Raw genomic sequence first — 24,665 nt, 5'->3', positions numbered from 1 at the left:
GCAGTTTCTATTTTTATAGAGGGAGAGGTCAGTTGATATTTGGATAATTGAAATCTCCCTGCTACCAGCTGACCCAGTCACTGCTCCTTATGTAATACTCTTTGCATCTGTATCATCTTATACCCAAGGCCATTTAAAGCAAAGGGGCACTTTTTAAGTATGAAAATTCATATAAATAGGCATTATATAGTTCTAGTCTTTCCTCAATTTTATTAGGGGAAGATTTTTGCTTTTATTACCTGTACTATTTGGGGGGTTTTTGTTTGTTTGTTTTTTGGCTGCACCTGTGGCTTGTGGACATTCCCCCAGCCAGGGATCGAACCCGCACTGCAGTTATGACCTGCACCACAGCTGTGGCAACGCTGGATCCTTACCCACTGCACCCCATGGGAACTTCCTACTTATACTATTTTTTATTTACATCAGTTTTAAATCTACTTCTAAAACTTAGATTCATTTGAAGCCTTAAGATCTATAAAATCATAGGTTTATAGCTATGCTAGCTAATTTTAAAAAGATTTATTTTTCAAAATACATTAAAGACGTAAGTAATAAAATGAAAAATTTACCTATAAATCACCTAAAATTATATAGTATCAGAAATATCAATGACTAAAATTTACTGAGCTCTTCCCATATGCTAACCACTTTTCTAGGCACTTTACATGTAATAATTCATTGAATTCTCAAGATGAGACAGGAAGAGTGATTATTCCCATTTTTCATAAAGGGAAACTAAGGCTCCAGGAGATTAAGTAATTCATCCAGTTTGCCCAACTGGTAATGGCACAGCTAGGATCCAGGTGGTACTGGTGGAGTGCAGAGTCTACACTTCTAGCCACTCTGCAAGAAGAACCCAGGACATGTGGTCGTTTTGGAAACCATTTTACCTGATAGGTTACCAGATAACGTATTACTTGATAGGAAACATTTAGATCATCAGCTGATTTTAATCATCTAGTTATTTAGCTCCCATGGAACAGATTTTAAAAACAGAAAACAGGAGTTCCCGTCATGACTCAATGGAAACAAGTCTGACTTGCATCCATGAGGATGCAGGTTCAATCCCTGGCCTCTCTCAGTGGGTTAAGAATGCAGTGTTGCCATGAGCTGTGGTGTAAGTTACAGTCATGGCTTGGATCTGGCATTGCTGTGGCTGTGGCACAGAGCAGTGGCTGCAGCTCTAATTCAGCCCCTAGCCTGGGGAACCTCCACATGCCTCAGGTATGGCCCTACCAAAAAAAAAAAAAAAAAAAGCAGAGAACATATCTCCTCCTCTTGAGGGGATTATATTCTGTTGTGAAGATGGGACTTTGGAGGCTACCTCGTCTAGCATGTTCTGTTACAGAAAACCTAAGAATGTGTTCCCCAAAATCCAGTATTTTAAGGTCTGAGCTGTAAATAAAATTTGTCCAGTTAGCAGAGATGTTTGTTAATCACTAAGTATTGTCTTTCTTTTCCTGATGTCTCTGCACAAACACACATATAATAAGAGGTATGATATCTAGAATAAGTAATTGATCTAAATATGAGTGTTCTCTCTGAGCCAGAGTTATTTTGAACAAGAACAATCACCATGTGATCTGATTCAAATATCTGGTTTCTCTAATCCTATAATTCAAGTAACTAGAAAAAGTAAAACTTCCCCCAATACTTACTTTTATACAGTTTTTTTTTTCAGTGATGTAACTGAAAAGCAGTTTAAATTTATCGTTTGTTTTTTTTTAATGACTAGGGGGTCAATCTTTTATGCAGTTACATACAATTTATCATTAGTGAAGTTATTGCTTCAATACCATGCAGTCATTTAAAAGAAGGATGTGTTTTGACCCTTGGCCTGGGAACTTCCATATGCTGCAGGTGCAGCCATAAAAAGGAAAAAAAAAATGATGTAGATCTTTATGCTTGACCTAGAAAGATTTCTATGATGTATTATAAAATTCTAATTTTTAAGGATACAGTAGATTTTATGCAAATGATATAATTACAAGCTTTAAATGTTAAAAAATCTAATATGACCCAGAGAATTTCCACTTTTTAGAATAGTTTCCTTCATTTCTTTTTCTTTTTCTTTTTTTTTCTTTTTTTTTTTTTTTTTTTTTTTTTTGCTTTTTAGGGCCACACCTGTGGCATATGGAAGTTCCTGGGCTAGGGGTCAAATTGGAGCTGCAGCTGCTGGCCTACACACTAGCCCATAGCAACTCCAGATCCTTAACCCACTGAGCAAGGCCAGGGATCAAACCCTCATCCTCATGGATACACACATATAAAAAGAGGTATGATACCTAGAATAAGTAATTGATCTAAATATGAGAGTTCTCTGAAACAGTTATTTTGAGCAAGAACAATTACCGCAACAGGAACTCCCTGGAACAGTTTCCTTTTATAGAAGTATTCTGGGAATTCCCTGGTGGCTTAGGTTAAGGATCCAGCATCACTGCTGTGGATCTGCTTACAGCTGTGGCACAGGTTCCATCTTGGGAACTTCCATGTGTCACAGGCATGACTAAAAAAAACGTGTTCTGACATATTGCTATGACTTTATAATTCATAATCCAAGCCTGATTTTCCCGTACTTACATTTAAAACTTTTGAAAATAAGTTAAACATGAAAACTGGAGTTCCCGTCGTGGCTCAGTGGTTAACGAATCCGACTAGGAACCACGAGGTTGCGGGTTCGATCCCTGGCCTCGCTCAGTGGGTTAAGGATGCAGCTTTGCCGTGAGCTGTGGTGTAGGTCACAGACATGGCTTGGATCCTGTGTTGCTGTAGCTGTGGTATAGGCCAGCAGCTGTAGCTCCGATCGGACCCCTAGCCTGGACACTTCCATATGCCGCTGGTGCAACCCTAAAAAGACAAGAGACCAAAACACACACACACACACACACACACACACACAAAAGTTAACATGAAAACTGGAATTGACTTGGGGCGGCCCTGTAGATCCTGCTTCCCCAGAATCTCTTCTGTGATAACACTTGTTTTGAATAGAGCCTGGGAAGGAAGGGCCACTGTTCCTGGCAAGTTAATCTCCAACCTGGGGCCTGTTCTGCAGGTTAGAAAAGAGGTTGAAAATTTGCGGACCATTTTGTAGCTCCCAGGGGCGAAGGGAGGTGATGACATCAGGGAAAAGAGAAGATAAGTCCACTTCCTGCGGCCATGGGAGGACTGGAAAGGGAGGGACCAATGTGCCTTTCTGGGTTTAAAAGGACTCAGCTGGCAGCAGCTCCCAGCACTCAGGTTCACTGCACTTATATTGTGGTTGTGTTGTGGGAGTGGGACAGTGCTTCTCTGAGGTTTGAAGGTCTAGGTAAGAATCCAGGTGGGAAGTGACATCCAGTCTGTAGCCTGCAGCACAACAGACCTCCTATCACAGGGCGGTCAGAAAACCCAGGCTGGATTCCTGGACCCAGTCTAGCTGCTTTGCTTATGGAACTTTATCACCTCTCCCCAAGTTTCCTTTTTATTTGTAATAAAAAGAACATGATAATAGATGCCTTGTCTCTGGATTGCTGTATCAAATAACAGAATACTTTTTAAAAGTATTTTGTTGGACTTTTTACGATAGCATCACTACCTTTCCAATTGTCTCTCGTGTAATTACCTATGGCTCTTCTGTTCCAGAAACATGATCTAGTCACTGGCTCATGAATAAACTGCTCACTTTTGGGCCTCTACCTTCCTTTCTGCCAAAACTCATTTCTCTTTTTTTTTCCTGTTTAAATTCCCCCTGCCTCTCTTTACATATTTAAACCCTGAATCTTAAACCCTCTAGTGTATTAAAGGAGTCATTTTAAGCTAGTGAGCCAGTCTTCCATTTCCTTTTTCCAAATAAGGGACAGCGTCCACCCCCAACTGTGCTCTCCAGGAGCAGCCAAATTTATTTCATCATGTAACACTTTGTAACCAGTAACACTTTGACCTTTAACTCTGCTATGGCCAGTCTCCCGGATCAAAAGTTAGAATTAAGCTTTTCATGTGGACCTTTGGAATGCTTTTTGAGAAGCTCCAAATTTTCCATATAAGAAGGGAGAAATGGACTGTCTCGCAGTAGATGATTTATTTCCTGTCATTTCTGGGGAAAGTATTCAGTGGAAAATAAATGATAAGAAAAATGACTTTTTGTGTCATTCCGGAAAATTTAATATTGTCAGTTTCAATTTCCAATTTTACATGTATTTGAGATATAAATTTGATCTCCTTTGGTTATCAAAATTAAAATATCTTTTCAATGAATTTTATTATATTTATAGCTGTACAACCATCATCACAACCTAATTGTACATTTCCATCCCAAACCCCAGCCCATCCCTCCCCCCCTCAACCAGTCTCATTTGATAACTACAAGTTTTACAAAGTCTGTGAGTCAGTTTGTTCTGCAAGTACATTGTAGCCTTTTTTTTAGATTCCAGGTACAAGTGATAGCATATGATGTTCATGTCTCACTGTCTGACTAACTTCACTTAGCATGACAATTTCTAGGTCCATCCATGTTGCGCAAATGCCATTATTTCATTCCTTTTTATGGCTAAGTAATACTCCATTGTGTATATGTACCTCATCTTTATCCACTCCTCTCTCAATGGACATTTAGGTTGCTTCCATGCCTTGGCTATTGTCTGTAGTGCTGCTGTGAACATTGGGGTACATGTATCTTTTCAAGTTAGGGTTTTCAGCAAGGAGTAGGATTGCTGGATCATATGATGGTTCTAGATTTAGTTTTCTGAGGAATCTCCATACTGTTTTCCGTAGTGGTTGCACCAATTTACATTCCCCCAACAGTGTAAGAGGGTTCCCTTTCTGCACACCCTCTCCAGCATGTATTGTTTATAGACTTTTTGATGGTGGCCATTCTGGCTGGTGTAAGGTGGTATCTCATAGTAGTTTTGATTTGCATTTCTCTAATAATAAGTGATGTCGAACATCTTTTTGTGTGTTTTTTGGCCATCTGTATGTCTTCTTTGGAGAATTTTCTGATTAGATCTTCTGCCAGTTTTGATGGGGTTGTTTGGATTTGGGTGTTTTTTGCTTTGTTTTTGCTATTGAGCTGCAGGAGGTGTTATATATTTTGGAGATTAATCCTTCGTCAGTTGCTTCATTTGCAAATATTTTCTCCGATTCTGTGGGTTGTCTTTTTGTCTTGTTTAGGGTTTCCTTTGCTGTGCAAAAACTTTTGAGTTTAATTAGGTCCCATTTGTTTATTTTTGTTTTTATTGTCATTAGTCTAGGAGGTGGCTCTGAGAAGATATTGCCATGGTTTACATCAGAGAGTGTTCAGCCTATGTTTTCCTCTAAGAGGTTTATACCCTCCAGGCTTATATTTAGGCATTTAATCCATTTGGGGTTTATTTTTTTGTGTGGTGTTAAGGAGTATTATAATGTCATTCTTTTACATGTAGCTGTCCAGTTTTTCCAGCACCACTTATTGAAGGGGCTATCTTTTCTTCAATGTATATTCTTACCTCCTTTGTCATAGCTGAGTTGACTGTAGGTTATGGGTTTAATTCTGGGCTTTCTATCCTGTTCCACTGATCTATATTTCTCTTTTTGTGTCAGTACCATACTGTTTTGATGGCTGTAGCTTTATAATATAGTCTGAAGTCAGGGTGCCTGATTCCTCCAGTTCCATTTTTATCAGGATGGCTTTGGCTATTCGGGGTCTTTTGTGCTTCCAAACAAACTTTAAAATATTTTGTTCTAGGTCTGTGAAAAATGTCCTTAGTAAATTGGTAGGGATTGCATTGAATCTGTAGATTGCCTTGGGTAGTATAGTCATTTTGACAGTATTGATTCTTCCAGTCAAAGTGCATGGTATATCTTACCATCAGTTTGTGTCATCTTTGATTTCTTTCATCAGTGTCATATTCTTTTCAGAGTACAAGCCTTTTGTCTCTTTAGATGGGTTTCTTCCTAGGTGTTTTTGGGGGGGTTTTTTGTTTTGTTTTGTCTTTTTGCCTTTTCTAGGGCCACTCCCACAACATTTGGAGGTTCCCAGGCTGGGGTCTGTCTAATTGGAGCTGTAGCCACTGGCCTACACCAGAGCCACAGCAACACAGTGTCCGAGCCGAGTCTGCGACCTACATTACAGCTCACGGCAATACCATATCATTAACCCACTGAGCAAGGGCAGGGATTGAACCTGCAACCTCATGGTTCCTAGTCAGATTCATTAACCACTGAGCCATAACAGGAACTCCCCTAGGTGTTTTATTCTTTTTGTTGTGATGGTAAGTGGGATTGTTTCTCAAATTTCTCTTTCTGATCTTTCATTGTTAGTATCTAGAAATGCAGTCAATTTCATTACTTTTGTATCCTGCAACTTTACCAGATTCATTGATGAGCTCTAACAGTTTTCTGTCTTTAGGATTTTCTGGGTATAGTATCATGTCATCTGCAAATAGTGATAGTTTTACTTTTCCTTTCCTGTTGGATTCCTTTTATGTATCTTCTTCTCTGATTGCTGTGGCTAAGACTTCCAAAACTATGTTGAGTAGTAGTGGCAAGAGCAGATATCCTTGTCTTGTTCCTGATCTTAACAGGAATTCTTGCTGCTTTTCACCATTGAGAATAACATTAGCTGTGGGTTTATCATATATGGCCTTTATTATGTTGAGGTAGGTTCCCTCTATACCCACTTTCTGGAGGGTTTTTATCAGAAATGTGTGTTGGATTCTGTCAGAAGCTTTTTCTGCATCTACTGAGAGGATCATATTGTTTTTATTCTTCCATTTGTTAATGTGATTGATTTGTGGATGTTGAAAAATCCTTGCATCCCTGGAATAAATCCCACTTGATTGTTGTATACAATTCTTTTAATATATTTCTGGATTCAGTGTGCTAGTATTTTGTTGAGATTTTGTTTTTTTTTGTTTGTTTGTTTGTTTGTTTTGCTTTTTAGGGCCATACCTGCAGCATATGGAAGTTCCCAGGCTAGGGGTCAAATCAGAGCTGCAGGTGCCGGCCTGTGCCACAGCTACATCAATGCAAGATCCAAACCACATCTGTGACCTACACCACACCTCATGACAATGCTGGATCCTTAACCCACTGGTGAGGCCAGGGATAGAACCTGCGTCCTCATGAATACTAGTTGGATTTGTTTCCAAATAGGTTCATTAGTATTCATGAACCTCAGTGGGAACTCCATGCAAACCATAGCTTTTGGATTGTTTTGTCTTTGTTGCCTTTTCTTCTGGGTATTTTTTAATTTCCTCTTTGATTTCTTTAGTGATCCATTGGTTGTTTAGTAGCATGTTGTTTAGTCTTCACCTGTTTGTGTTTTTTGCAGTTTTTTTCTTGTTGATTTCCAGTTGTATAGCATTGTGGTTGGAAAAGATCTTTATATGATTTCAGTTTTCTTAAATTTACCAAGCCTTGTTTTGTGGCCCAGAATGTGATCTATCCTAGAGAATGTTATGTGTGCACTTGAAAAGAATGTGTATTCTGCTGCTTTTGGATGGAAATGTTCAATAAATATCTAGTAGGTCCGTCTGATCTAATTCATCATTTAAGGCCTGTGTTTCCTTGTTGATTTTCTTTCTGAATGATCTGTCCATTGCTGTAAGTGGGGTATTAAAGTCCCCCACTATTACTGTGTTATTGTCAATTTCAATTCCTTTTAATGTTGTTAGCAGTTGCCTTATATTTTTGAGGTGATCTTATGTTGGGCGCTCTATATATTTACAATTGTTATATCTTCTTCTTGGATTGATCCTTTGATCATTATATAGTATCCTTCTTTGTATATTATAATATTCTTTATTTTAGGGTCTATTTTGTCTAACAAATATTGCTACTTCAGCTTTCTTTTGATTTCTGTTTGCATGGAATATTTTCTTCCATCTTCTCACTTTCAATCTGTATTTATGCGTCCCTAGAACTAAAATAGATCTCTTGAAGACAGCAAATATATGGGTCTTGTTTTTATATCCATTCAGCCAGTCTGTGTCTTTTGGTTGGGGCATTTAGTCCATTTACACTTATGGTAATTATTGATACATACGTTCTTATTGCCATTCTGTTAATTATTTTGGATTTGTTTTAGTTGGTCTTTTTTCTTCCCTTCTTTTCCTGTTCTCTTCTCTTGTGTTTTGATGACTATCTTTACTGTTGTGTTTGAATTGCTTTTTCCTATTTGTGTGTGTATCTATTGTAGATTTTTGGTTTGCAGTTGCCATAAAGTTTTGAAGGAGTCTATACACACACACACGATTGTTCTAAGTTTTTGGTCTCTTAATTGAAAGTGCACCTCCAGTATCCTGCATCTGTACCCTCTTCTTCTCACAATTTCTGGTGTTGGTAGCTTATTTGTATATGGATGATTCCCTGCCTTTACTATATGAATGCCTTTACCAGTGAGCCTTGTCATTTGTAATATTTTTGTTTCTAGTTGTGGCCTTTTCTTTTCCACCTAGAGAAGTTCCTTTATTATTTGTTGTAAAACTGGTTTAGTGGTGCTGAATTCTCTTAGCTTTTGCTTGTCTGGAAAGCTTTTGATTTCTCCTTCTAATCTGAGTGGGAGCCTTGATGGGTAGAGTAATCCTGACTGGAGGTTTTTTCATTTTTATCACTTTAAGTATATCATACCAATCCTTTGTAGCCTGCAGAGTTTCTGCTGAAAAATCAGCCAGTAACCTTATTGGAGTTCCCTTGTATGTTATTTGTTTCTTTTCCCTAGCTGCTTTCAATATTTTCCTTTTGTCTTTAATTTTGGTCAGTTTTATCTTGGGGTGTTCCTCTTTGGGTTTATTTTATATGATACTCATGGATTTGAGTGAGTGATTCCTTTGCCATGTTAGGGAAGTTTTCAGCTATCATCTCTTCAGATATTTTCTCTGGCCCTTTCTGTCTCTCTTCTCCTTCTGGCACCCCAATAATACAGATGGTGGTCACACCTGTGGCATATGAATGTTCCCAGGCTAGTGGCCAAATCTGACCTGCAGCTGCCGGCCTACACCACAGCCACAGCAACAGGGGATCTGAGCCACGTCTGTGGGGTATTCCACAGCTTGCGGCAATGTCAGATCCCTAACCCATTGAGAGAGGCCAGGGATGGAACCCACATCCTCATGGGTACTAATCAGGTTCATAACCCACTGAGCCACAATGGAAACTCCTTGTGCATGTATTTAAATCAAATGTTTGACTTATAAAAAGAAATCCTGTTTCTTAACAGTTTTGCTATACTTCCTTGTCTGAGACATAGAATTCTGGGTTGACCATTGCTGTCATCACAGTTTCCTGAGGAAATAGAATACATTTATAAAGTGCTGAAAGAAAAGAATAGTTATTTAAAAATCTTTTTTCCCCTCTTATTCAAATTGCATCATTTCTGTTGACCTGCCTTCAAGTTTACTGACTCTTTTGCTCTGTCATTATTACCTGTGCTTCTGTATGTAATGTGTCTTTTTCTTCTGGTTTCTTTAATGATTTTTTCTTTATCACTGGACTTCAGTGATTTGATTATGATGTGCCTTGCTGGGTGTTTTAAAAATACTTACTCTGCTTAGGGTTGGTTAAGCTTCTTAGATACGTGAGTTTACAGATTTCATCAAATTTGGAAATTTCCAGCCTTTTTTTTTTTTTCATCTTTTTTTGTCTTTTAGGCCAGCACCCACAGCATATGGAGGTTCCCAGGGTAGGAGTCCAATCGGAACTGTAGCCACCAGCCTATGCCACAGCCACAGCAATGTGGGATCCGAGCCGCGACTGCAGCCTGCACCACAGCTCATGGCAACACTGGATCCTTAACGCACTGAGCGAGGTCAGGGATTGAACCTGCATCCCCATGGATGCTAGCTGGGTTCACTAACCACTGAGCAACAACAGGAACTCCCTATTTTTAATTATATTTTTCATGTCTGATGCTCACTCTTCCCTCCCTCTGAGACTTCAATTACGCATATGTTAGACTGCTGTCGTCCCACAGGGTCACTGATGCCCAATCCAGTTATTTATAGTCTTTTTTTCTGTGCATGATTTTGGAGAGTTTCCAGTGATAGTCTGCAAGTTCACTGATCTTTTCTTCTCCGGTGTCTAATGTGCTGTTAATTTTATCTAGTATATTTTATATTTGAAATATTGTACTTTTCATTTCTAGAGGTTTCACTGGAGTCATGTTTTCCTCCACCTTCTTGAAATATGAGGCGTATTTATAAGAATTCTCATTTGGATGCCAGACATTGTGAATTTTACTTTTTTTTAATGACCACACCCACAGCATATGGAAGTTCCTAGGCCAGGGATCAAACCCACACCTCCACAGCAACCCAAGCCACTGAGTCAGGTACTTAACCCACTGTGCCACAGCAGGAACTCTAAGAATCATACATTTTGGGGTACTAGATTTGGTGGGGTATCCTTTTAAGTATTGCACTTTGTGTTGTCTAGAGTTAAGTTACCTGGAATCAGTTGGATCTTTTTGAGGCTGGATTTCATATCCATTCAGGCTGTCCAGAGAAGCCTTTAGTCTAGGGCTAATTTATACCCACTGCTAGCACTAGTTCACTTCTGAGAACTCCACCCAATGCCCTAAGTATTATAAGTTCTTTCTCCTCTGCCTGGTAGGAATACAAACAATTCCCAGCGGGCTTCAATAATTGTGTGGCTCCGGCCTTTTGTGGCTCAGCAGTTAACAAGGCAGACTAGGATCCATGAGGATGTGGGTTCAATCCCTGGCCTTGCTCAGTGGGTTAAGGATCTGGCATTGCCATGAGCTGTGGGGTAGGTCACAGATGCAGCTTGGATCTGGCATGGCTGTGGTATAGGCCAGCAGCTATGGCTCCGATTCGACCCCTAGCCTGGGAGTCTCCATGTGCCATGGATGTGGCTCTAAAAAACAAACAAACAAAAAAAGGAATTATGTGGCCTTGGAGTTCCTGTGGTGGCTCAGCAGAAACAAATCTGACTAGTATCCATGAAGATGCAGGTTCAATACCTGGCCTAGCTCAGCGGGTTAAGGATCCAGCATTGCCGTGAGCTGTGGTGTACACTGCATTGCTGTGGCTGTGGTGTAGGCCCGCGGCTCCAGCTGTGATTGGACCCCTAGCCTGGGAACTTCCATATGCCTCGGGTGCAGCCCTAAAAAGACAAAAAAGAGAAAAACAATTGTGTGGCTTGCACTTTTCAGTGATTCATTTCCTGGCCTTGGTTAGCAGTTTTGTCTCACTAGGCACAGGTCACTTTTCAGCCAGAACTCAAAGGCATGCTCTGTATATCTCCAGAACTCGCACCCCTCCCATCTCCAGTGCCCTCCCCACACATTCTAGCTGCCTTGATCTTCCTGATCTCTGCTCCATTTCTTCTCAGCACAGCAGGATGGCTGGGTTCTGTACCAGTTCCCCGCCTGTGTCGTGTGGCCTGGAAACTGCCTATTGCTGTAAGCCAGAGCAGTCACAGGGCTCACCTCCGTTTGTTTCCCTTCTGTCAGGGAGCACAGTGCCGCACTGTCTGCAGTGTCTGAAAATATTTTTCTTTATTTTACTGCTTTTCTAGTTATACAAGATGGGAGAGTAGATCTAGTCCCTGACACTCCGTCATGAATAAAAGCAGGGGTCTGTGGTTTGTATTTAAGGGTTTTTTTTCATAGCAGAGACATACCGTATAATTTCAAACCCAGAGCCATAAATGAATATATTACATTAAAAGGAATGTGAACTAAGAATCAAAATCAGGGTCCTAATCCTGGCTTGTTCATGTAAGTTTCTACCTCTTACAGTATAGACTTCCTTGACTCTCTGCCCAAATGACCTCGAGCAATTCATTTCTCAGTTTAATTCTCATCTGTGGAAGAGGCTTGTGCCTATTCTTTATTACACACTGAGGTGATAACATTAAAAAAATGTGTTGATTCCCGTAGGTTGAGCTATTTTCAAACAGACGCTAGCTTATCGTCACTCACCTGTCTTATTGTTTATATTTATTTGTAGGCACCATATTGGACGTACCTTTTATGTGCATTGGGTCTCTTCATCTACCAATCACTGGATGCTATTGATGGGAAACAAGCCAGAAGAACAAACTCTTGTTCTCCTTTAGGGGAACTTTTTGACCATGGTTGTGACTCTCTTTCCACAGGTAACTTAGTGGCAGTTTTTTTCCTTTAATTGGCTTTTTTGTTTGTCTTAGAGATGGCTTAAAAACGGAAGTGAATTGAGCTCTTTGGTCAGATTTTTGGACAGGGTTACATTTGGGAGCAATTTTGCACAGTGTATTTTAAAAGTATGTTCAAGAATTTATTTTGTTTAGTGTGCCTTATTTTAATGCCAAGATTAGGCACCTTAAAATTCTGTATTTCTAAACAGTCAGTGGCAATTATTTCATTAATGATTTTAAATTCTTAATTGTTCTTAAACATTGTTTCTTTCAGTTTTTATGGCAGTTGGAGCTTCAATTGCCGTTCGCTTAGGAACTCATCCTGACTGGTTGTTTTTCTGCTCTTTTATTGGGATGTTCATGTTTTATTGTGCTCATTGGCAGACTTATGTTTCAGGCGTGTTGAGGTTTGGAAGGTAAGTATATATTTTAAGTTGTACATTTTAATGTATAATCGAATTCAGTTTCACAATATGTCATGCTTCATTTGTTTATAATAAGGGGGACAAAGCATCAACCAGGAATCTAAATTACCTTTAAATTTAATGAAACATCCATAAATGCTACACCTTAATTTTAGTCTTTTAGGTATTCTTCATCTTATATCATCAATATTTGATAATTATGTTTTCCCCTCTTCTCCACCTTACCAGCTCACATTTACATTAGCCAGGAGAAAGAAAAATAAGGAACCTGAATAATATAGAAAAAGGATCTGCAATGCTTTAAAAAACAGCATTTGATTACATGAGACATGGGAATTCCCATTGTAACTCAGTGGTAACGAATCTGACTAGTATCCATGAGGATGCAGGTTCGATCCCTGGCCTCGCTCAGTGGGTTAAGGATCTGGCATTGCCATGAACTGGCATATAGGCCGGCGGCTATAGCTCCAATTCTACCCCAGCCTGGGAACTTCCATGTGCTGCAGGTGTGGCCCTAAAAAGCCAAAAAAGAGAGAGAGAGAGAGAGAGAGATGGATTATAAAAGGTCCTTTTCAGGCAAATCTTTGTGTGTCCAGAAGGTGGGACCCCCTTAAAGTGGTCACAACAATAGTAAACATAAGACTCAGCTGTGATAGACAATTGATGAGATAATGTCAAAGCATCTTGTAATATTTGTCCCTGATGCCTTGTTCTTAGACACCAGGAAATAGTGCACAAGAGAGGAACTCTCTTCTCTAGCCTGTTTCCCACCAGTTCCCTCTCTGCCTGATCCTTTAATAGCTGTCTGCCTTTGGCTCATTCACAGCTTTGGCTTATTCACAGCTTTGGCTTCTCCTTTCTACTGATCTTTTAGCCCCATTTTGTTGCTGCACGGGAGCCCCAGTAGCTTTGAAAAAAATTTCTGATAACGACATATGAAAGGAAAAGTTCAAAACTATGGATCGGTTAGCAGAGTGAAGGCCTTTGGAATTTTTCCCATTGACTAAAGCAGGGAATGATTGCAGCTGCCACCTCTTGAGCACTTGCATGGTTCTGCTGCTGTACTCAGAGCTTTACATCCATTATCTCATTTATTTCTTGCATTAACCATGTATGAGTGTTACTTCCACTGTACCCATGAGCCAGAGAGTTTCCATAACTTCCTTATATTGCTAAAAACTGTAGAGCCAGGGTTCAAAACTCGTTTCCAGGAGTTCCCGTCGTGGTGCAGTGGTTAACGAATCCGACTAGGAACCATGAGGTTGCGGGTTCGGTCCCTGCCCTTGCTCAGTGGGTTAAGGATCCAGCGTTGCTGTGAGCTGTGGTGTAGGTTGCAGACGCGGCTCGGATCCCGCGTTGCTGTGGCTCTGGCGTAGGCCGGTGGCTACAGCTCCGATTCAACCCCTAGCCTGGGAACCTCCATATGCCGCGGGAGCGGCCCAAGAAATAGCAACAACAACAACAAAAGACAAAAAGACAAAAAAAAAAAAAAAAACTCGTTTCCAAACCACATACTCTTAATGACTACTACTCAGTACTGCAGATTATCCACATATTAGGTGCTATGGAAGGATACAGAATGCATTTTTTAAATGCCTATTTTAGGAACTATATAGTACATGTATTAAAAGGATGGAATAATACTTCTGTGACACTGCTAATACACTCCATAGCCACATGAAAAAATGACCTGCTTTAGGGAGTTCCCTGGTGGCCTAATGGTTAAGGATCTAGAATATCCCTGGCCCAGGAACTTCTGCATTCTATGGGTGCAACCAAAAATAATAATAATAATAATCTGCTTTAGTTCTCCACAGCACTGAGGAAATCCTGAGTAAGAAGTTGATTGTAGGCTGAATTAGTTTAGGAAAGCTTTTATGGAAAAGGTGAGTCTTCAGCTGGTTCCTTACATACAAGTCAAGAACCCAAGGATCAAAAAGCCAGGCTAAAAATTCAAAGGAACTGTGTAAAATTAAGAATCTGTATCTAGGTATAGATTAAAATAAGCCTAAATAGAAACATAGCTTTGCAAAGCCTAATGCATTTTAGTTAATATGCTGAACTTGCTATGGTAAATTGGAGTGATTTAACATTGCAGTGTTCTGATTACTTATTATTGTTACTGATATTTAATGACTCTGACCTTACCTTTTTGGCTTCTAACTTCATTACAAATCTTTCTGACATGAATTGGTTCACATTTCTGGCCGAGTTGTATATTTTATACTCACTTGCTGTTGACTGAAAGCCTAATGTGTGCCTAGAACTGGAGATACAAAGATGAGTCACTTGTGGATGGAATATGCTGGACAAGTTGGGATAAAAGCATTCTAGGCAGAAGCATGAGGAAATACTCAGAACATTAAGGAAATGGCTCTTGTGGTGGAGCAGCAAGCCTGTTGGGAACTGGAGGAAATCCTGCACTGCCCAGGGGGTCAGCTATTTAAAATATCTACTCGATATGGCAGAAGCCCTAACCTGTGTATTTTTTTCGCTTTATCAAAGTGAAAATATCATTGAGCATTGAGTAGGATATACTGATGGTCCAGCTTAATACCATAAGAAGGATCTAAATATAGGACATCAACCAAGCCATAGATATGCTCACAAAGACAGTATCGATTGTTTGCTGGCTAGGATGGATTTCTGAAATTGTGTCACTTTATGAGAGGTCTAATTTTTATAGTTTTTATGTTATTGGAATACAGGTATATGAAACCAGGCCAATCTCAGAATATAATGTGGAAAGTCACTTTATTAGTATATGAGTGTGTGTTTTTTTTTTTGTTTTTTTTGTTTTTTTTTCTTTCTTTTTTGGCTGGCCATGGCATATGAAGTTCTGGGCCAGGGATCAGATCCAAGCTGCATTTGTGACCTACACCACAACTGCGGCAATGCCAGATCCTTTAACCCACTGTGCCAGGCCGGAGATGGAACCTGTGTCCTGAAGCTGCAGAGATGCTGCTGATCCTGCTGTGCCACAGCAGGAACTCCAAGGCACATCTTACTTATAGCATGTTTGCTCCATATATCAAGGTTCGGCTCCCATGTGATTCAATATAGTAAACAATTCTTAAAGCTTAATTTAAAAAATATAAACCAAGTCCAATATTGACTCATATTATGTGGTATTTTGTTATTTACATGTGAATATTTAGACTCAGTGTTAATTTTCTCTTCTTTCAAAATCAAGACTTTCCATATAGTATTAGGTCTATTTTTCCACAAATCTGTGGTAAAGGACTAGTTTCTACTCTGCCCTCTTCTAACCCATCATGGGACTAATAACATGTAATTTAAAAAGTAAAAAAAACAGGGTGTGGAGAAAAAGGAACCCTATTACACTGTTGGAATGTAAAGTAGTGCAACCACTGTGGAAAACAGTATGGAGATGCCTCAGAAAACTAAAAATAGAACTACCATTTGATCCAGCAGTCCTACTCCTGGGCATCTTTCCAGAGAGAGCCATGACTCGAAAAGACACATATATTCCAGTGTTCACTACAGCACTGTAATAACAACCTAAATGTCCATCACCAGAGGAGTGGATAAAGATGTGGTACATATACACAATGGAATATTACCCAGCCATTAGAAGGAAAGAGATAATGGCATTTGCAAAAACATGGACCTAGAAATTATCCTGCTAAGTGAAGTCAGTCAGACAATGAGACACCAACATCAAATGCTATCACTGACATGTGGAATCTAAAAAAAGGATACACTGGACTTCTTTGCAGAACAGATACAGACTCACAGACTTTGAAAAACTTATGGATTCCAAATGAGACAGATTGGGGGGCGGGGGGATGCACTGAGGGTTTGGGATAGAAATGCTATAAAATTTGGTTGTGATGATTGTTGTAAAACTATAAATGTAATGAAATTCATTAAATAATTAAAATATTAGCAAGAAAAAAAGTAAAAAACAAAGACTTAACAAAATACAGTCTCCAATATTTCATTCAATTCAACAGATACAGATACTCTACCAAACCGCCATAAAAGTCTCTAACTGCTTACTCTCAATCTCTGTATTTATCTCATTGTGGACTGTAACAAACCCTAGACCACTTTTCCAGGATCACTATTGTAGATTGTCCTCCATGATTAACAGTTTGGGATTTAAGGGTCTACTTATTACCATATACCCCAATATCCATCTTTCCTGAAATTTTTTTTCAGCATTTAGGTTTTTATTTTTTCTATTACAGTTGATTTACATTGTTCTGTCAATTTCTGCAATACAGTAAAGTGACCCAGTCATTCTCTCTCACACACACACACACACACATTCTTTTTCTCACACTATCCTCCATCATGTTCCACAAGTGACTAGATATAGTCTCCTGTGCTATACAGCAGGATCTCATTGCTTATCCACTGCAGGTGCAATAGTTTGCATCTGCTAACCCCAATCTCCCATTCCATCCCACTCCCTCCCTCTCCTCCTCCACAACCACAGGTCTGTTCTCCAAGTCCATGAGTTTGTTTCTTTTCTGTAAAAAGGTTCATTTGTGCTGTGTATTAGATTCCAGATATAAGTGATATGGCATTTGCCTTTCTCTTTCAACTTACTTCACTTAGTACGAGAGTCTCTAGTTCCATCCATGTTGCTGCAGATGGCATTATTTTGTTCTTTTTATGACTGAGTAGTATTCCATTGTGTATATATACCACATCTTAATCCGTTCATCTGTCAATAGATGTTTCCATGTCTTGGCTATTGTGAATGCTGCTGCAGTGAACATAGGGGTGCATGTATATTTTTCAGTGAAAGATTTATCTAGATATATACCCAGGAGTGTGATTGCTGGGTCATATGGTAGTTCTATATTTAGTTTTCTGAGGTAGCTCTATACTGTTTTCTATAGCGGTTGTGCCAATTTACATTCCCACCAATAGAAGATGAGGGTTCCCTTTTCTCCACACCCCTTCCAGTGTTTGTTATTTGTTGACATTAACAAATAACAACAAATAACCATTGTTTTTCTAGCCACTCTGACCAGTGTGAAGTGGTACCTCATTTGTAGTTTTGATTTGCGTTTCTCTAATAATTAGTGATGTTGAGCATTTTTTCATGTGCCTGATGGCCATTAGTAAATCTTCTTTGGAAAAATATCTTTTCAGGTCTTCTGCCCATTTTTCATTTGGGCTGTTTTTTGTTGTTGTTGAGGAGTTGTATAAGTTGTATGTTTTAAAGATTAAGCTCTTGTCAGTTGCATCATTTGAAACTATTTTCTCTCATTCCATAGGTTGCCTTTTTGTTTGTTTGTTTTTTATGGTTTCCTTTGCTGTGCAAAAGCTTGATTAGGTCCCATTGGCTTATTTCTGTTTTTATTTCTGTTGCCTTGGAAGACTGACCTAAGAAAACATTTGTACAGTTGATGTCAGAGAACGTTTTGCCTATATCTTCTTCTAGGAGTTTTATGTTATCTTATGTTTAAGTCTTTAAGCTATTTTGAGTTTATTTTTGTGCATGGTGTGAGGGTGTGTTCTTTCTTGGATTTTTAAAGACTTTGGATTTAGTTATTAAAATCTTGGGCCCACTAATGAGTTCTCTAAGTTTGTATAAGTTTGTAAATTGTTGTACAGATTATTCTTTCATTTGTCCAATGTATCTTTCAAGCTTCAACTGTCTCCATATTTCAAACATTTGAAGATTTGGTGAGTGATTCCACCCTTTTAACCTTTCAACATTCTTTTTTCCGGACTCAAGATTTGTTATTTAACATGCATGCATGAATACCAATATTCTTCATTGTAAAGAAAAAATTACTCAGAAAAAGTAACTTAAAAATTATTTTTGGCAATTTAAAAATCGCCAAAAAAAGAACAAGAACTGTTATTTCTTTAGTTTATCCTTAAGAGGCAGAGAGGGAGAATGAAGCTTTGAGTTTAATTTAAAATATGTGGTGTGTGGAGTTCCTGTCATGGCACAGCGGAAACGAATCCAACTAGGAACCATGAGGTAGCAGGTTCGATCCCTGGCTTCGCTCAGTGGGTTCAGGATCTGGCATTGCCATGAGCTGTGGTGTAGGTCACAGATGCAGCTCAGATCCCGTGTGGCTGTGGCTGTGGCTGTGGTTTAGGCCAGCTGCTCTAGCTCCAATTCGATCCCTAGCCTGGGGACCTCCATATGCCATGGGGGCAGCCCTCAAAAGATAAAAAAAGACCAAAAAAATGTGGCGTGAATGATATATATATGAAACCAAGGTTCCTACCTCAATCCCTGCATGTGGCATTTAGTTCATTGAGAGAAACTTTGTTCTATAATTTCTTTTTTTTTTTTTTTTCAGATTTTTTCCATTGTAGCTGGTTTACCGTGTTCTGTCAATTTTCTACTATAATTTCTACCAGCTTTCCTTGTTGCTTATGTTCGCTAGTCATACCCTGGAAAAATTATGGATTAACTTAATGCAATTCTCCCACTGTTACTGGAAAAAGAGTACAAAATTCTAATAAGTCTTAGGTATAGTAGGAAGAGTGTTGGCTCCAAAGTCATTTTCCTATAGCAATATCTAACCATTTCAATACAGGCATGGAAAAATCCTTTTAATTTCCCTTTCTAAGAAAACAGGCATTAGAGTTCGTAACTCATAGTCAGACGCTTAGTAAATGTTAATACCTTTCCTTCCTTTTCTCCACAAAATACTGTATATTATATTATTAAGTTTACCTTTTTCGACTAACTTGACTGTTTCTCCATGCAGCCTGGAGGCCTTGGTTTGCCTGTCACTATCTTACAAATACTAGATGTCATTCTATTTTCTTTTTATTTGTGGGTTAATGTTCCATTCACCTTTTCCTCCTAAATGCTCTCCAAATAACTCAGTTAAGAAGTCTTTTCTTCCATATCTGGTTCTACTTTATCATCTAATCCCTACATTTCTTATATTTGCAGAGCAGTAAGTATTCCTCTAGCATCTAAAGACTCCAGGGCATCCAAATAGAGATACGAAGTAGGTAGATAGCTATAAAAATCTGGAACTCACAAGAAAAGATGTGGATTTGGAGAAATGGATTTAGAGGTCATTAGCATATAAATACTAGTCTTAGATAAAATTCTTCAGGGAATCTAAAAAGAGGAATTATGGAAACAATAGCATTTAAGATATAGAGCATCCAGCAAGGTAGAAGAATCATGAGAGAGCATGGAATAAATAAAGACATAGCAAAGCATTTCAAGAAAGAGGGAGTGATCAGCCTTTTAAATACTGCAGTGTATCCCTTACATTTAACAAATTGAAAGTAACTGTTTAAACGGTTTTAAAAGAATGGGGCCAAAACCTAGACTGCAGTGGATTGAACAGCAAACATGAAGAGAGAAGAGGGAGTTCCCATTTTGGCATAGCGGAAACGAATCCAAATAGGAACCACGAGGTTGCAGGTTTGATCCCTGGCTTCAGTCAGTGGATGAAGGATCCGGTGTTGTCGTGAGCTGCGGTGTAGGTCGCAGACGTGGCTCAGATCTGGCGTTGCTGTGGCTGTGGTGTAGGCCGGCAGCAACAGCTCCGATTAGATCCCTAGCCTGGGAACCTCCATATGCTGCGGGTGCAGCCATTAAAAAAGACCAAAAAAAAAAAAAGAAAAGAAAATTACAAATGTACACCACTTCTCAGCCCTGTTTATGGTACAAAGGAGAGAAGAGTTGATATCTTCAGAGGACACAGATTAGAGAATGATGTTGGTTGGCTGAGGGTTTTTGACAGAAGTTTAAATATGTTTATATATTACTGGGAAAATGTATATGGAAATCAGAAAACTATAGTAACTATTGGTAACCTAATGAAAAAAAACTTGAAATTTTCACTCCTTTTTTTTTGGCCACACCCACAGCATATGGAAGTTCCCCCACCAGAGATTGAATTTGAGCCACAGCTGCACCCTATGCCACAGCTGCAGCAATACCAGACAGATCCTTAACCGACTGCACCAGGCCAGGAATGGAACCCACACCACCACAGAGACAACACCTGATCCTTAACCCGTTGCACCACAATGGGAACTCCCTTGACTACTTTTTAAATGAAATCGACTTGGGAGTGTTTAAGAGTTTGCCTTAAATCATCTGGTTGTTTTTATATTATTATAATTTTTCCTGACTATAAGAGTAATACCTGATTATTAATAAAACACTTAAACTTTGTGGAGTACATAAAGTAGAGAATAAAAGCCTCCTATAATCTCAGCAATAATCATTCTTAACAATTTTGTAAATGTTGTACAGATTTTTTCTCCTGTTCACATTACTAATGTTTACATATATGTGAGCACATGTTGTTCTGTAGGCTTTTTCACTCAGCAGTATAGTTAATTGATTATTAAGGATAACTTAAGACAAAAATAAACTAAACCTATAGAGATTTTTACATCTTTGATTTTAATATATGATTAACCCACCTTCATATTCAGGAATTTTATTTACAAACATCTTTTCTGTTCTTTATCCTTCTTCAGAGTGGATGTAACTGAAATTCAGATAGCTTTAGTGATCATCTTTGTACTCTCTACATTTGGAGGAGCAGCAATGTGGGACTATACGGTAAATCTGAACGTTCAAATTTATATTTAAGTAAACCTTAAAAATATTTAGGAAAAAATGTTGCATTGTTAATTTTCTTCAGAAATCCTTGGAATTGTATTTAATACTCATTCTATTTATGAAGTTTTTTCTTCATTTTATGATTTTACTAACCTTTATTATGGCATTTTCCCTTTATGCAAAGCATGAATTTATAACAGTGGCGCCCAGAGAGTCAACTTTTATCAAAATACTGAGGTCTCCAACCAAGCAAAATATAAAAACACTCCTTAACATAGGAAACTCCGTTCATAGTAGATTATAAATGTTCAAATTAGCAACTTTTCTTTCCTAACATTAAACATAAAATATTTTCCTGAGTTTGCTTTTTATATATCTATTTTATAAGATAAATTTTGGCCTGAAAAAGCAGTTCAACTAGTGTGTTTAACTTTATATTAGGGGAGTTCCCGTTGCGATATAGTGGAATCAAATCCAACTAGGGACCATGAAATTGCATGTTCGATCCCTGGCCTCGCTCAGCGGGTTGAGGATCCAGTGTTGCCATGAGCTGTGGTGTAGGTTGCAGACGTGGCTCGGACCTGACGTTGCTGTAGCTGTAGCATAGGCTGGCAGCTTTAGCTCCGATTGGACCCCTAGCCTGGGAACGTCCATGTGCTGCGGGTGTGACCCTAAAAAGCCAAAAAAAAAAAAAAAAAAACAACTTTGTATTAGGGAAAAGGGGTCCTTTTCTTCTATGTGGTAATATATTCGTGCATAGGGGAAATGATTAAGTAATTTATCCAACACATAGCTAGTAAACACTGGAGCTAGAAATTAGGCAGATTGATTCCAGACTCTCTTCTTAAGCACTAAGCTATATACCTCTGGTAAAAATAGTAAGAGATACAAAACTAAGCATACTCTTACCACTGTGTTCCTTGATATTTACCCAAAACACTTAAAAATTTATGCCCTTTCAGGAGTTCCACCTGTGGCACAGTAGTTAAGAACCTGACTGCAGCAGCTCGGGTCGCTGTTGAGGGGCAGGTTCGATCCAAAGCAGTGAGTTAAGGGGTCTGGCATTGCCACATCTGTGGCACACGTCACAGCTGTAGCTCAGATTCAGTCCCTGGCTCAGGAACTTTTATATGTCTTGGGTTCAACCATAAAATTTAAAAAAATATATATGTCCATGCAAAATCCTGAACACAGATGTTTATAACAGCTTATTTATAATCGCCAAAACTTGGAAGCAAGTCCTTCGGTAGATGCCCTTCAATGGTAAATGGATAAATAAACTACGGTACATCCAGGCAGTGGAATACTATTCATTGTTAAAAAGAAAGTGCTATTGGAGTTCCCGTCGTGGCGCAGTGGTTAACGAATCCGACTAGGAACCATGAGGTTGCGGGTTCAATCCCTGGCCTTGCTCAGTGGGTTAATGATCCAGCGTTGCCATGAGCTGTGGTGTAGGTTGCAGACATGGCTCAGATCCCGTGTTGCTGTGACTTTGGCGTAGGCTGGCAGCTACAGCTCCGATTCAACCCCTAGCCTGGGAACCTCCATATGCCGCAGGATTGGCCCAAGAAATGGCAAAAAGACAAAAAAAAAAAAAAAAGAAAGAAAGAAAAGAAAGTGCTATCAAGCGACAAAAAGACATGGAGGAATCTTAAATGCGTATTATTTAGTGAAAGAAGCCAATCTGAAAAGGCTCCATATTGTATGATTCCATACTGTATATGGTACCCTGGAAAAGGCAAAATGCTGGAAACAGTGAAAAGATCTGCTATTGCCAGAGGTTGGGGGGAAGGAGGGATAAATTGAAAAAGTACAGAAGATTTTTAGCGCAGTGGAACTATTGTCTGTGATTCTATAATTGTGGATCCCTGTCCATCTGTCATTATACATTTGTCATTTATGCATTGTTCACTGTCATAGAATGTACAACAGCAAGAGTGAACCCTAATATAAACTATGGACTTAAGGTGATAATGTTTGTGTCAGTGTAGGTTTGTGGATTGTAACACATGGATTGAACCACCACTCTGGTGGGTGATATTGTTAGTTGGGGAGCATGAGTGTGTGTGAGGGGCAAAGGAATATATGGGAACTCTATGTACTTTCTGTGTAGTTTTGCTGTGAACCTAAAATCGCTCTAAAAATCAAGTCTATTTTTTAAAAAATAGTAAAAGATTTCTCTGTGGCATGTAATTTCAGAATTGCCAATTACGGTTCATATCACTAAGCTCAAAAATAGACATTAAGTGGAGTTCCCTAGTGGCACAATGGATTAAGTTTTCACTGTTGTCACTGCTGTGGCTTGGGTCACTGCTGCAGTGAAGTTCCATCCCTGATCTGGGAACTTCTGCATGCCAAGGACGTGCCCCCCCCCCAAAAAAATAGAGCATAAGCAATTATTTTATTTATTTATTTATTTTCCATTTCTTGGGCCACTCCTCACGACATACAGAGGTTCCCAGGCTAGGGGTCAAATTGGAGCTGTAGCCGCCGGCCTACGCCACAGCCACAGCAGTGCAGGATCCAAGCCTCATCTTTGACCTTCACCACAGCTCACTGCAACGCCAGATCCTTAACCCACTGAGCAAGGCCAGGGATTGAACTCGAAACCTCATGGTTCCTAGTTGGATTCGTTAACCACTGAGCCACAGCGGGAACTCCAGCAATTATTTTATTTTATTTTTACAGAATACCACTTTTTTTTCTTTTTACAGTTGCACCTTCATTATATGGAAGTTCCCGAGCCAGGGGTCAATCAGAGCTGCAGTTGAGGCTTATGCCACAGCCACGATAACACCGGATCCAAGCTGCATCTGCAACCTACACTGTAGCTTGCGGCAACACCAGATCCTTAACCCACTGAGTGAGGCCAGGGATCAAACCCTCATCCTCACAGAGACATTGTCGGATCCTTAACCCATTGAGCCACAATAGGAATTCTGAGCATAAGCATATTTTTAGGTAGAGGAACATTCCCTGAGACATTCATCTTCCTTCTCATCATGTAAGAATAAAAAATAGAGTCAAGGACATGCTACTGTAGGCCTCTAAAAATATACTAGAGGGTTGCAGGGTGTTTTTCATGGTAGCTGTTCAGCCAGTACCCATGAGAAGGTGAATATAGACCTAGAGGCAGTTAGGTAGCTGTGGTCCTTGTCATATGTGGTTGTCTTAAATATGGAATTCTGATTTAGTTATACTGAGGAAGAATTTCATCTTAAAATCATTTCACTCAATGTTTTGGCAATACCGTAAGAAGAAAGCATACTTGCTTATTCTCACCAATAAGAATCCTTATTTTAGATATAGATTTTATAAATTTAATTGTTAATCTGTAGTTTCCACAAATCTTGGTACAGTATTTCAAAGTGTATTTTCAAAACACAGTAGCCTACAGCTTTTGGCAATTCATTGTTACTGTTTTTTAAATCCTTTGCTGCCCTTGGAAGTTTTCTTGAACAGCAATTGACCAACAGGTAAATATACTGCTAGAGATTTAATCCTGGATATTAACTACACAAAATTCTTGCATGCACGCACACTGTGATATTTGTCACATTCATGATGCAGATCATGGTGTCTGACTTTCCTGCGGTGCTGCC

General features: G+C 39.1%; 1 protein-coding gene across 17 annotated transcripts in view; it reads left to right on the top strand.

Moving 5' to 3' along the window:
- The window catches only part of CHPT1 (choline phosphotransferase 1), a 43,356-nt gene that overhangs the window by 7,484 nt on the left and 11,207 nt on the right, over window positions 1–24,665 (top strand). For 14 of the 17 annotated variants that reach the window (XR_014804218.1, XR_014804219.1, XR_014804220.1 and 11 more), the window contains exons 2-4: window positions 11,928–12,075; window positions 12,368–12,509; window positions 20,979–21,063. Coding sequence is in view for 3 of the 17 variants with exons in the window: in XM_021092681.2 (XP_020948340.1) it covers window positions 11,928–12,075; window positions 12,368–12,509; window positions 20,979–21,063 (375 nt within the window). In the remaining 14 variants the exon portion in view is untranslated. Of the gene's footprint in view, window positions 1–11,927; window positions 12,076–12,367; window positions 12,510–20,978; window positions 21,064–24,512; window positions 24,540–24,665 lie in introns of all 17 variants that reach the window. The other 3 variants (XR_014804222.1, XR_014804221.1, XR_014804223.1) reach the window with 1 other exon arrangement.

Source organism: Sus scrofa, chromosome 5 (assembly GCF_054392235.1).
Source record: "Sus scrofa isolate SSC_HxYL_T2T_F1_AM1 chromosome 5, Sscrofa_HxYL_maternal_Yorkshire_Landrace_v2.0, whole genome shotgun sequence".
Taxonomy (NCBI): Eukaryota; Metazoa; Chordata; class Mammalia; order Artiodactyla; family Suidae; genus Sus; species Sus scrofa.
The sequence above is the reverse complement of the archived record's forward strand: the minus strand, read 5'-3'. Positions and strand labels throughout refer to the sequence as shown.